Raw genomic sequence first — 14,115 nt, 5'->3', positions numbered from 1 at the left:
GTGTTCAAATCGAAATATCCCAATTTTGTGGCAATGCTGAGGATGTTGGAGTTGTATATGAAAGATATGTCTTGAGTAATATTGCTATGTCAAATGGTCATGTAAAGAGCTTCACCCAAACTTCTGAAGTTTTCTACAATCTTGAATTAGCCTTGCAATAATATATTCATACAAATAATTATGCCTACTTAATTTTCCAATGAAAAAGAACGAACGACAAATGGACATGTTCATTTATTCCCAAATTCTACATTTATTTGGACATGATATTTCACGCACCATGTACATGAAAATAAAGGAACTTCACAACACATTTACCAATACAATGATTTTAACTATACATTGAACTCATGGTTGTTTTGACAAACACGTATATTACAAATTGTTGTACACATGAAAAACCATTTCTTCATACAAAATTGTCAGCATTCTACAATATGTACAGCTCAAGGTCTCTCTCATTTTGTTTTCGTTCAAGAATAATCTGCATAAATAACTCCATTGTAAATATTGATAAAGAGACCTCTGTTAATATAAGATCAATTTATTTTTTCTTTAGAATGAGTAGAAATCAGAGCTAGCAATCATGGTCATTGAATATATTCAAAATTATATACAAGAGCATGATATCGGAGGTATAAAAAAAACCCACAAATTTGTGACGACACAGTCAAAATGTCTGCCACACTGGAGCATTTTATTTTTATGAGGATCCAACCATGATACATTAATTTTTGGCCAAATTTATTACTATGCCCTGCTGCCATTTTAGCCACCAGACCAAATGAATATTTTAGTTGACTGGGATTTTTTGGGGAAAAAATTTACTTTTGTCCGATCTAACATCAACAATATAAACAGTATTGTCAATTCATAGCCAACAAGTATGACAAGAGCGGGAGTTAAATCCATGCCATTGCAGCATAGAACTTTGCCCTGACAACAGGCAAGGACAACATTCATTTGTCATATCCTTAATTATGAGCAATTCATATTTTTTTGTTTTTTTTTACCTTTCATGGACAATAATCAGAAAAGAGTATAGATAGGATAATTTTATATAACTCCATATAAGAAAAATTCTGAGGCCAATATTATTCAGTTTCTCGCCAGTATGGAAGATTGTCTCCCATGTCTGAGATTTGTGTGGCTAAGGATTGTTTTCCAGCAAAAATTAAAGAAATTCCATCAACAAAACAATTTAACCCAAACAGAATTCTGTGTACCCAACTTTATTATTTGCTTGTTTGTGAATGATAACAATAGATGATTTCTCTAGAAGTCTGTGAAAAGGGGTTATTTTTCATGAGGAATGGGCAACTCACATTTAACTTGAGGCAGTATGCACACAATGGTATTGATCTGTCAAACCAAAGATTGTCCCAGACCCCTTAACATACAGCTTAGCAATTGATTGTGGGGATGATTTATTGTAAACTATGATCATTGTAATCAATCATAGATATCGGGTCTACGATTGATTGATAAACTTCGTGTTACACAATCCTGGGGGTGTTCACGAAGAGTTGTTACTGATCCAATCAACCTCGAAAATATTGAAATCCATCGTTGTTATATTTCCAAATGTAAATTTTCAAAATGTCATTTGTAAACAGAGGAGCACATTGAATTATCAAGGCAATTGCAAGAGTACACATCATACCTAGAAAAAATTTGTACACACATGCTTTCTAGCCGTTGGCGTTACTGGCTTTCCATAGCAGTGGTTGATCGGATCAATCGCAAATCTTCGTGAGGCGGAGCCCTGGGGCCTATTGCAGAAAGAGTTGCGTTTAAACGCAGGTCAAAGCGCAAGTCCCGAATACAGGTGCTTCATTGGCTGAAAATAAAGTTGCGCAAGCTATTTATAGTTACATTTGATCACAACTCTTTCTGCAACGGGCCCCAGGTCTATTAAGAACACAAATTTTTGCTTCCCTTGAACAGTTCCCCCACTGAAACGTGCATTATAGGAACCTGTCCACAAAGGCCACCTGCTCACAAAGACCACATGTCTTCTTTCCCTTAGGTGGTATCCATACACAGGTTTCACTGTACTACTCTTTGTATTCATAACTTTTCCCTCAGGCTCGGATGATGTGGATATGTGTTGACATTGATTAAATTCTCAGCGACGTCTTGATTTCTTGGCAGGCGAGGGCCTACCACCACCCGATCGTTTCCTCTTGGGAGGCGGTGGTGGAGGGGCGCGCTTGCTACCCTTCTTGGAGCTGGTGGTCTCGTCTTCCATGTTCAGGTCTTTCCGTCGATCGGCTGAAAATGACAAACAAAATGATCATGACAATGAGTCATACCAACGTATCCTTATCTCATTCAACTGAGTTGAAAATAAACACCCACTTGACCGCCAAGCACATTGATAACATACCTGCCATCCCTGACAGCAAAGAAATAGGAACAAATTACTAAAAGATTTCCAAAATATGAACAGATTTTCTATTCAATACAAGATTTTTTTCATAGAAATACGAACACACAGGTTAAATTAGTCATTTTCTTTTCCCTAAAACAAGTATATTCCTATTAAATGATTAAAACACGTGAATAATAACTGATATGTTCATAGTGCAGATCAAATTAAAAACAGCTCTAAGCACTTTAGATACAGCTCTCTCAGATGATGTTACACTCATCATGTGACCTAATTTGAGCCAATCAGATGACAGAATATAAAATCTAAGTCACTGAAACATACCTGCTGCTGCCTCCTCTTCCAACTCATCCCAGTCCTTTCCGCTCTCTTCGCTGCTCCCAAGCTCCTCTGTAAATATTGCAAACAAGATGAGTAAAGCGAGATCAGCAAAACAAAAATAAGAGTAAGTATAATATATAACACAAGGCAATAGCCAGACTGTGTCTCGCCTACCCGTGACTACATTACGTAACTATTTCCCCTAAGTATATCCTATAATAACAAAGTTTGATATCACAAAATTAAGTCTTGCAAGTAAACTTACAATGTTTTTTAATGGATTAAACTATACTTCCACTAAGTCTAGGACATCATTTATTGAATCAAATGGATTAAATTGTACTTTATTTATTGGGCACACACTAAGGGGGAATCTGCAAGCATCTGTAACACAGCATTCACCTGGGCACCAGAAGGGAAAAGGGGCAGGCCCAAAACTTGGCGTCGAACAGTGGAAAAAGAAAGGACCCTGGCTGGAGGACGTGGATAGAAGCCAGAGCTGTGGCCTCTGATAGGTAAAGGTGGAGACGTTTGATGGAGGCCCTATGTGCCACTAGGCATCTGGAGGACATGTAACAGTACTTCAACAGAGGTACAGATTAAAACCCATGGCTAACCTGAATAGTCACTTTCTGACTCCTCCTCGGAACCTTCGCTGTATTCACTTTCCGACTCGCTCTCTTCAAACTCTGATCCAGATGGCTCAAAGGCACCATCATCTTCTTCATCATCGTCATCTTCCTCATTCTGAATGAAGAATAAATGGAGATAACATTGACTAAATCTTTGACTCCTCCATCATCATCATCATCACCATCATCATCTACATCATCAACATCATCAAAATCAATATCATCATCATTAACATCATCATTAACATCATCATCACCATCATCATCATCACCAACATCATTATCATCATCATCAAAATCATCATCAACATCACTATCATCATTATCAACATCATCAACATCATTATCATCATTACCACCATCATCGTTATCAGCATCATCATCGCTATCATCAACATTACCATCATCATCATCAATATCAGCATCATCATCAATATCAGCATCATCATCACCATCATCAGCATCATCGTCATCACCATCACTAACATCACCATCTTCGACATTATCATCATCATCATCATCATCTCCCTCATTCAAAAAAAAAAACTGCTTCCGTGTATTTTACATCAACACCCAAAATGGAGAAAAATCAATTAACGAAAATGTGTATCTATTGCCTGGTGCTGCTAAAAACAAGTTTTGTGGTTAAATGTTAAAATACCAACTCGCCAACATCCATTTAATCTCACATCCACTTGGTCTAACAAAACTTAATCTATTTAATTAGCTGAACTGTTAATGAACTAAATTTTTAGTTGACATGGTAAAAAACAAGCATATGAAGTAGAAACTTGACTAACAGGGCATTAGACTAAAGGAGAATTAAAATGGAGTGATCTCAGTGGATAGCATGCCATTATTACTGAAGGTTACTAAGGCAATGGCAACTTCAATCACCAACTCAGCATTGGCTTAATGATCGACACTTAGAATAGGTGGGTATTAGATCAAAGTGAAAGTAGACCAAGTGGTATTAGACTATTTAAGAATTAGACCAAATGCTTGAAGACCACATGAATATAAACCATTACCTCTGATTCTGGCTCCAAGAAGCTCCATCCACCCCCTTCGAAGAACCCTTCAGGGTCGTCCACAATGGTCTTCATGATCTTAGGCCAATTAAGAGATTGGACACCCTCGGTGTACTTGATATCGCAAGAACTAAACACGACGAGAAATGAAAAAAAGTTATCAATTAGCCAAATCTGAACTCCTTTTTCCTCATACACCACTTAAAAGGGCAAGCCCCCCCCAAAAAATAGATGGCAGGGGCCCTCCTTATTAGTTTATAATTCTCAAAAGGACGACTCGGCAGTGGAATTCACTTCCTTCCAACATATTCCCTTTATCTCCCAACATGGACTGATTTAAGAAGTGTTAATTCATATTTAATTAACTTGATGTAAAACCTTGTACTATCAATTTAATAATGCTTTATTATTTGGCAGTCATGGGCCACTTTTCATCATTTTTAATATGATGGCAACATCAGGCCAAAAGAACAATCTAAAATATAACAAAAACAATCTGATTTATATTCTACAAATATAAATGTACATATGTTTTACTTTGCAAAGTGCAAAGAGAGATATTAGCAATAATGAAATTAATAATAATAATTAGATAATAGATAGAACTAATATGTCAGTGACTTACTTGAGCCAATCCTTGACCTGATCCAGGAGATTCATGGGGATGGCATTGACCATAGCTACCTTACGGGAGTAGTCCTTGAAGATGAAGAGCATGTCAAAGTTCTTGATGTGGAACTGTACTCTCTCAAAGTGAACCAATTCAACCTCATCTAAGGAGATCACAAAAGGTGGCTGGAAAAAGTGTAAACATAGGGATGAATGGTTAGAAAATGAACAAATGATAAGAAAAATAAAAATTGCATGAGAAGGATTTCTTTCCACATCAGCTTTGTAATTCTTACTTTCAAGTCAATAATATGCCACAGCCAATGATGAATAGTACCAGTTCAAGACTTTACCTACCTCATATGCTATTAATAATAATAGACCCTTAGTTAATAGGGAAACTTTCAACCTCTGACAATGAGAAACTGTATCATGCTCAAAACTCTTTTTTGTAAAACATTGACCCACAAGTGTAGTTGGCTCAGTCGCTAGTTGCCTCATTCGGTAAAGCATCTGCCTGTCGACCCTGTTGAACCATAGGTCGTGGGTTCAAGTCCATCCCGGGCAGATGTCTGAAGCCTGCGTTGTGTGCAAATATCTCTCCCCTGTTCAATAGATGCAGTGGAAAACAATCCGTCCCTCAAAAGGACGTTAAAAGGAGGTCCCATGAAGATGAGAGTCACCATCTTTGCAAATTAAGAAGTTCTTAATGGGCAAAGCTGGTGACACTGCACTATTCGTATTAGAGTAGGCGGAAACCCCGTTGTCGTGGTCCACCTGCACTCCCCCAATCTGGAGGAAAAACCTGCATGTCATAGTGATTCAGTTTGCTTTTCGCCTCCCAGGCACAGGCGATGCCAAACAAATAATAATAACTACCCTTGACATTTGGTCCAGTTACCTGAAATTCCATTCATCCAGTTATCTAAACTTGTGTAAGTTTTATGAAATAGAGACAATCTTTCTAAATAGCATATGATTTTCTAAATAAAAAGATAATTTGGTTGGAAAAATGGTAATAATTTTGACAAAAACATAATGGTTGGCAGCTCTGCTAACGGAACAAACATTTATAGAAACATGACATACCCATTCTGTGACATTGATGATACAACTGCTGGTTGGTTGAAGAAGGACAGTACTCCTATGGGGCACGGCTGGGAATCCCAGGTCTCGGAATGGAACCTCAAACTCAATATCTCCTTTGGTCTGACTCTCCACCTTCTCAATGAAGTTCTTGAAGGCAGATTTGAGCTTGTGCCTCAGCTCCCTTTCAGCCTAAACAATGACAATTATATAAAAATATCATCATCAATGTCATCATCATCAACATCATCACACTCACCATCATCATCACCACCACCGTCAACTTTTGTTGTAGTCTTCATCATCACACCCTCACCATCTTTATCACCATCACCATCATACTCATCATATACTATCATCATCATTATCAATAACAAAATAGCTATCATGTCTATTCAAAAACTCCTGCAAATACAATTTTTTTAAAATACCATATTGATTTCTGGATGAACAAAATGATTTGATTTAGATGGAGAAGAGCTGATGAGCTGAACACAGACTCACAATATCACATTCCTGCTAATTTTTTCAAATATCTGGTAACCCTATCATACTGCATTCATGTGTTAAATCAGACAGGCATCAGCTTTCATGGGTAGTGGATAATTATTTGCCGACGCCTGACAATGTGAAAAGCATTGGAAATACATATAGCAGAGACATCTTTGGGGGAAGCAAATTCAGTGTCCAAAAAAAAAGCCAGGCTAGTAGCTTTACCATAAGGCAATTTCCAGTGGCATTACATTACATCTCCTGGTAATAAATCTTGTTCTACTCTGGGTGATATATATATCTAATGGTGTCAAATTTCCATGGAAACACAAGATTATCTGCCTCTAAGATCAATAAGCAGCCTACCTGTTCACTGGCGATGTCATCCCTGTCGTGGATATTATGATGTTTGAGCAGATCAGTGGTGATTTCTCCAACTTCAGTATACACTTGAATGTCGGTATGACGTTTGTTTGAAAACAGGATAGCATTCTATACAAGAAAGTGAAAAAAATAACAAGCAGCTGTATATTGAAGATAAATACCAGGGGGGGGGGGGTTCACAAAGTTATATGTAACTTAAAATCGCACATAAAATTCATAATTGCATGCAGTATAAAACTCAACACCGTAAATGATCAAAACATGTTCAGACAACACATTATTATGCAGTCATAGAAGAGGTTACACGTTAAATACTGTGTGTGTTGTCCTTTTAGCGTCATTTAGTCACACTCAGCTCTTTGTGAAACGCCACCTGGTTTCGATAACAATCTAAAAGTAACTTCAAACAGATTCCAATAAAATGACCAGTCAAGTGTTTCTTCCTTTAGTTTTTTCATAATATTCTTCCAAACTACCATGAAAAGAATTCAATAGCAATCCATTGCAGTGAAACATTTTTTAATGATTTTCTCCCTAAAAACCAAAAAATAATTTGATACCTTTCAATGATTAATTCCATCTTCCCCACAACTTTGTTTTCCAACTCTACAAACCAACCTTGAGGTGAAAATGAAGGACAATGATCATTTCTCCATCACAAGGCTGGAAGATGGCATGTTTGATGTTGTTATAAAGGATATCAACCTTATCTCCACGCATTGAGGTATACCTGAAGCCTAAAGGCAAAATAAAGAGAGAGAACATTCTGTTTAATGCCCATTCCATAAAGAAATTAGTCACTGACTGATTAATAAATTTAATTTCTATTTACAAGACTGAATTCTGGAAGAAAGTCGATGGTTAACACTTTGGTAGACTGACTTGAACATTCTTAAAATGCAGCAAACAACGAACGATATTGATATTGCAGATTTGAAGAATAAAGTGACCAAAGACTTCTAGTTATTAATTGTCCTAACTAGTGGGATAAAAGGGACAGAAGACTTGATTCAATACTGACCATTGACATGTGCTTCTAACGATCCTTGCATTCTCTTCTGAACAATGTTTGGTCTGATGTAAAGATCCTTCAGTTTAGGGTTACCACGGTTGGGATTGATGACAAGTTTGTCTTGTTTCACAATACCCTGTAATCAATATCAAACAACTCAATGAATAAATGCAACGTTGAATACACACTAATGAGGCAGTGCAGTAAACTTGCAAGCAATTGCATTTTTATTTGAGGTCGCCAAAGGGTGACACGGCATTTGCTCCTGCGACAATTGCTCCAGGCTCAACTTTGTCTAAAATGTAGGGTTAGAAAAATGTTAAAAGAGCTCGGATTCCTGCATTTGTGTGAATGGAGTACATCCCCTGACTAAAATGTTAAAATCTCACCTCCTTTTCCCTCTTTTCTGCCTCTTCTGTCTTGAATTTCTTTTGTACATCTTTGATGAGACGGAATGCAAGGTTGAGGTTTGCTGATGGAATGGTTGACTCACCTGGAGTCTTGGTGTTAGAACTCCTGTATGTTCTGTTTAAGTAGAAATAACAAGACATTGTCAGTAATATTATTTATGAATATGAAATATGAATATTCATAAAATATGAACTTTCAAAAAAAATGAGCTCATTTTTCTCAAGATCATGGGGAGAACAAATATTTTCTTTATGGAAACAATTATTTAATCTAGTATTTTTTATGAAATATTCATGAAAAATTTCCTTGCGCTCATTTTTCTCTTGATCGGGGGGGGGGGGGGGTAAATTAACATTTTCTTTATATATTCTTGGATATATTGTGTACCCTGGCGAACTATTGAATGGCAAAAAGAGTGTTCATCCCAGGCCTAGAGGATACTTACAATTCTTTGATGAAAGTTGCCTCAGGGTTGCTGAAGACATTACCCTCATTTCTTCCCATGGCACTGCCGGGATGATGGAAGTTAATACGGAGATAGGTGTAGTTACCTTCAACACTCTGACTTATGTTCTGTATTTAAGATAACAAGAATGAAGGTCACATTGGCATCAGCTTTCATGGGTAGTGGATTATTATTTGCTGACCCAAGACTTTGTGAAGATCAGTTGGAAATACCTGTAACAGAGACATCTTTGGGGGTAAGCAAACTCTAGTGTACCAGTGAGGAATTCTTTGGCCAAGCCAGCTAACCTGTAGCACCTGCTAGGCCATGGAAAGTGATAACTTTACCATAAAGGCAATTTCCAGTGACAGCACATAACATTTGCCGATCATAAATCTCATTCTACCCTGGGTGGTTTATATCTGAATAGTGTTAAATTCCCTGTAAGAACACACAATCTTGGTTATTAGGGGTTAAAATCCTCAAGTACCACCAAAAAAAAGGGATTAATATCGATTTGACATATAAAAATCTGAGCTGTAAGTTCCTATTTGTTACCAGTGTCTTGTAAAAATGGAGCTCTGAAAATATTGCACCTGAAAATCATTATTTAGTGATCAGAAACGCCATCCGAATATCATTCCATATAGCGCTTGTTCTTAACAGCCTTGACGTCACACTGTGCCAAGAGGGTTGTGATTCTCTCTGTTTGTACATATAGAATATTGATTTTTGGATTTTTAAAAACAATATAGGAAAAAAAACTAGTCCCAAGCTGCCGGTTGTAAAGCATACAGAAATTACAATTTATGATATCTCCATGTGAGTGATATGAAGAAAATCAAATGCGTAATCCAAAGAGCAGAAACATCACACAGTATTTTTGGTGTATAAACTTATGCAAGTTTCTAACACAGAATGACGTTAGTCTTGACGGCTATGAAAAGCACAACAAAACCTATTTTCTAGCCCAATTATTCAGCAATTCTCAAGCAAAATACTCAGCTGTCAAGCTTTGAAAATGCAGAAATTTTCCATTCCTGTGTTTTGTACATAATTGTGTCAAGTATCCAAATCAGACTTTTGTAATGTTCACCAATATCTTTCACAGAGCTCAAAAAAAAAAAAAAAAGAATATGGAAAACAAATAAGTATTTTTACCTTGATTGAGGATATGTGAAAGGGTGTGGCTACACCAAAGACAGGCAGGATGACAGATTCATATTTTTTATCAACAAAGATCCGCAACTTCCTGATGTCTGGTTCCCGGGGCATTTGTGAGAGGTTCTTATAGGCAACGCTAGATTTCTGCACCCTGGTTGGAAAAAAGAAGATGGAGAAAAATCCAATTCAATTTAGATGAAGTAGAATTCAATTCACTTCAAATCAATTCAATAATGAAATCTTTGTACTAATACAGAAATTCAATTTCAGTTGAATTGAAACTGAAATGAATTGAATTGTATGCAATACTAGATTTCTGTACCCTAGTTGGAAAGAATCAAAGCAGAATTAATAATGAGTATTAATTCAGTCAAGTTGTTAAGGGTGCTTTTTTACCCGATTACTAAGAAATAATTAGTATTTGTAGGAAGCAACTAGAGGACAAAAGGCTTAAGATCCTCTCCTAATTATTTTTATTAAGTTTTCTGTCATGACTCATTTAAATAAGCAGAATTTTTTTTTTCTTTTTAAAAGCTTTATTGCTTCAATAAAACAAGACTATATAAAATTATTCATGATATGTATCCAAGAGATATAAAAATTCTACATAATCAAAATAACATTATCCCAAAAGTACATCAATAACTAAAACAAGTGGAATGCCTCTGGCCGTTTCACTTGCATCACGCGGTTCAATATAGCAGCAGTGCTGACTTTGAATACTACTCTAACTCGCACAAGATGTTCAGTGATACATGGTTACTCTTATGTCCACTTTTTATGAACTAGACCAATAAACTTTCAAAGTTATGATGGTAATTCAACAGATACCCCGATTCGGCCAAAGTTCATTGACCCTAAATGACCTTTGACCTTAATCATGAGACCTGAAACTTGCACAAAATGTTCAGTGATGCTTGATTACTATTATGTCCATGTTTCATGAATCAGATCCATAAATTTTCAAAGTTATAATGGGATTTCAAAAGATACCCCCAAATCGGCCAAAGTTCATTGACCCTAAATGACCTTTGACCTTGGTCATGTGATATAAAACTCACGCAGGATGTTCAGTGATACTTGATTAACCTTATGTCCAAGTTTCATGAACTAGGTCCATATATTTTCTAAGTTATGATGACATTTCAAAAACTTAACCTCAGGTTAAGATTTGATGTTGACGCCGCCGCCGTCGCCGCCGGAAAAGCGGCGCCTATAGTCTCACTTTGCTTCGCAGGTGAGACAAAAAGCAAGTCTCAATTTATGCCAAATAGTAAAAGGTTTTCATATCGTAACATGGAAGTTAACCTTGACCTTTTTAAACACTTTAAAATAAATATTCAACTCATTTCTGAATAAAGTTGAGATAGTTGTCTTTCACATTTGGTACTGAAAAAAAAAAAGCAAGCTCACTTGACTTCACTCTTTGTATCCTTTGACTGGGCTAATCTCATTCTTGCTTCTCTGTTCATCTCCTCGGCCAACTCACGCTGGCGCTGTTTACGTTTCTCTTCTGATGATGTCTCCGTCTACATGAATTCAAATATTAACAAATGGTTATTGCAATATTCATGAAAACAACAGCTTTGCAACAAAATTAAGGAGAAGTAAGAAATCTTATTTTAAATTAACCAAAAGAAAATCACTGAAATTTTCAGCAAATTCAATATGTCCATATATTGATTTATTACACAAACTCCCAACAATATTCTTACGTCATATATCAGTAAGTGTGAACAAAAAAATGAAAATGAAATAAAATCGGAAATATCATTAATAGTGATAATATCCCTGCCCCCATATGAGAACTCGATATCATATACAGCGTAATCTTATAACAGATTGAGGCCTATACCTTGGGAACACATAAAAAGGATGAGTTATACATCTTTCATCAGGTGACCAAACTATGTACAAAAGTATTCTGATCTCAATCTATGCCATTACCATGGCAACCCATTTTCTTGACACAATGAAAAGGTATGCTGTGTAAATCTGAAACCTTAAAAGAATATCTCTGAACTTTGCAAAAAAATACAGCCCCCATTTGTCCACCAACATGACCGACCACACCCTGAATTCAATATAACTTTGTCAAACTTTGTTTAGAGGGTGTATAATTTCTTATCCTTTAATGCGCAACACCTGTATTCTTTAATTGCTACATGTGTCCTTAAAGATTATGCAACAGAAATAGAGATGGATATGGGATGGTTCTTGGAGGTCGGCATTTGACGAGTTACTTGAAAAATGGTTTTTGTTAAATTAACTTCCATCATATTGCCAATTTCAGGATTATAGTCATTATTTTTAATATTTTGTAAGCATAAAACAAGATGCAACATATTCAGGCAAATGATCTGTAGAATGTTCACTCTTTCATTTTATGCATTTTGTATGATTCCCCAGGCTCTGCATTACAAAATATTGGGTGAAACCGCATAATGTGGTCAATGTCTAAATTGATAATGAATTGAGTAAGAATGACAGTTTGACATACCCTCAGTTTGCTCTCCAGGACGGCTCTCCTCATTCCTTTACCAAGAAGCTGTTCCTGTTCCTTCTTTTGTTCTTCTTTATCCTCCTCTTGCTCATCTTCACCCTAATAATGGAAAATGAATATAAAACTTAATCTTCTTCTATTTTTATTCACTATTGAGAGGGCATTTCCACAAAAAAATCAATGTTTATGATGCAAATGAAATTAGAAAAGGTCTGATTGCATCATCCTGAATATCATCCCTATAACCTTCATAAATCACCATCATCATCATCATCATCATCATCATCATCATAATCATCACTCATCATCATCATTGTCATCATCACCATCACAATCATCACCATCATCATCATCACCATAATCATAATCACCATTGTCATCATCATCATCGTCGTCATCATCACAAGCCTCATCATCAACATCATAATCATCATCATACACATAATCAACATTATCATCACCATCATAATAATCATTATCATCATCATCACCATAATCATCATAATAATCATCATTGTCATTGGTAAACAAGTTTTAAACAGGGTTATTAAACATTTTACTACATTAACAATGTTAACAACATTAGAACAGTAGAAAAAGCAACCCCCCCCAAAAAAAAAATGAAAACCAAATGTTACAGGATACAGAAAACTGTTCATCATATTCTTGTAATTTTCATTTATATTTAGGGACAGTGATTTTCCGCGATCGCGGAAAACGGACGGAATTCACAGAATCGGCTGTTTGAAACGGAAAGTGGCTTTTCAAACGGAAAATCATGGAATACAAGTTTTATCTCAAAATGCACAAAATAGCAACAGAAATTAATCCCAAATCCTCAACAAAATACGAATATCAACTGTAAAAACACGATCTCACTTTGCAACAACAATCATGACAATCAACACATCGTAACTACACTCGAGCCTCTCCATCACTCGATCGTATCCAAATTAGTTTACACTCACGCCGCATATAAGGCAGAATACAGCCGTGTGTTGCTGCCCTCTGCGTTCGGTCATAATATAAGGATCACAATTATTCATCAAATCCAAAATGGTGGATATTCAGAAGTAGTCGACTTCTCAAAACGATGTCCGAAAAGTCCCCAAATCGGCGATAAAATCCCATTTAACAATAAAATAATGCTAATAATACGAAAGGTGAGAATGTATTCATGTTGATTATGTTTCTCTAAATAGTTTTTGAGCTCGAATCTCTTCGATTAAAATGGATTTTAAAGGGATGTTAGTACATTGGTAGATGCAAATTTTGAGCAGCGCTAGCATTTTGACATCGCTACTCGTTGCGTATTGGTTTTCTATGTAAACGGAATTGTCAATTTTCTTGTACACAAAGTCTATGGGGAAACAGAATTTCCGTTTTCAGACATGCTGAAACGGAATTTGAGATTTTCTGAAACGGAAAAGGCAAATTTTAGAAACGGAAAATCACTGTCCCTATATATTTACTTAGACATTGAAAGGAAAGGAATAAACAAACCTTGAGGAATATACCAATATTCTTGACTTTTTTCTTGACCGGTGTCAGTAATTTGGCAGGTCCTTCCTGTAATACAAATAGAAGAAAAGAATGTAGAAAATAATAACAAATTAATGGAAACTTGTTACGA

General features: G+C 36.1%; 1 protein-coding gene across 1 annotated transcript in view; it reads right to left on the bottom strand.

Moving 5' to 3' along the window:
- Positions 1 to 743: 743 nt before the first annotated feature.
- The window catches only part of LOC121407299 (FACT complex subunit SPT16-like), a 48,792-nt gene continuing 35,420 nt past the window's right edge, over positions 744 to 14,115 (bottom strand). Inside the window, exons 10-24 of the mRNA XM_041598288.1 lie at positions 13,986 to 14,051; positions 12,480 to 12,581; positions 11,393 to 11,508; positions 9,977 to 10,130; positions 8,816 to 8,943; positions 8,349 to 8,484; positions 7,969 to 8,095; positions 7,566 to 7,684; positions 6,930 to 7,055; positions 6,075 to 6,263; positions 5,002 to 5,171; positions 4,377 to 4,506; positions 3,331 to 3,460; positions 2,717 to 2,782; positions 744 to 2,274 (exon numbers count right to left, since the gene is read on the bottom strand). Of these exons, the coding sequence (XP_041454222.1) occupies positions 2,129 to 2,274; positions 2,717 to 2,782; positions 3,331 to 3,460; positions 4,377 to 4,506; positions 5,002 to 5,171; positions 6,075 to 6,263; positions 6,930 to 7,055; positions 7,566 to 7,684; positions 7,969 to 8,095; positions 8,349 to 8,484; positions 8,816 to 8,943; positions 9,977 to 10,130; positions 11,393 to 11,508; positions 12,480 to 12,581; positions 13,986 to 14,051 (1,905 nt within the window). The 3' untranslated portion in view covers positions 744 to 2,128. The remainder of the gene's footprint in view (positions 2,275 to 2,716; positions 2,783 to 3,330; positions 3,461 to 4,376; positions 4,507 to 5,001; positions 5,172 to 6,074; positions 6,264 to 6,929; positions 7,056 to 7,565; positions 7,685 to 7,968; positions 8,096 to 8,348; positions 8,485 to 8,815; positions 8,944 to 9,976; positions 10,131 to 11,392; positions 11,509 to 12,479; positions 12,582 to 13,985; positions 14,052 to 14,115) is intronic.

This window comes from Lytechinus variegatus, chromosome 2, assembly GCF_018143015.1.
Source record: "Lytechinus variegatus isolate NC3 chromosome 2, Lvar_3.0, whole genome shotgun sequence".
Classification (NCBI taxonomy): Eukaryota; Metazoa; Echinodermata; class Echinoidea; order Temnopleuroida; family Toxopneustidae; genus Lytechinus; species Lytechinus variegatus.
The sequence above is the reverse complement of the archived record's forward strand: the minus strand, read 5'-3'. Positions and strand labels throughout refer to the sequence as shown.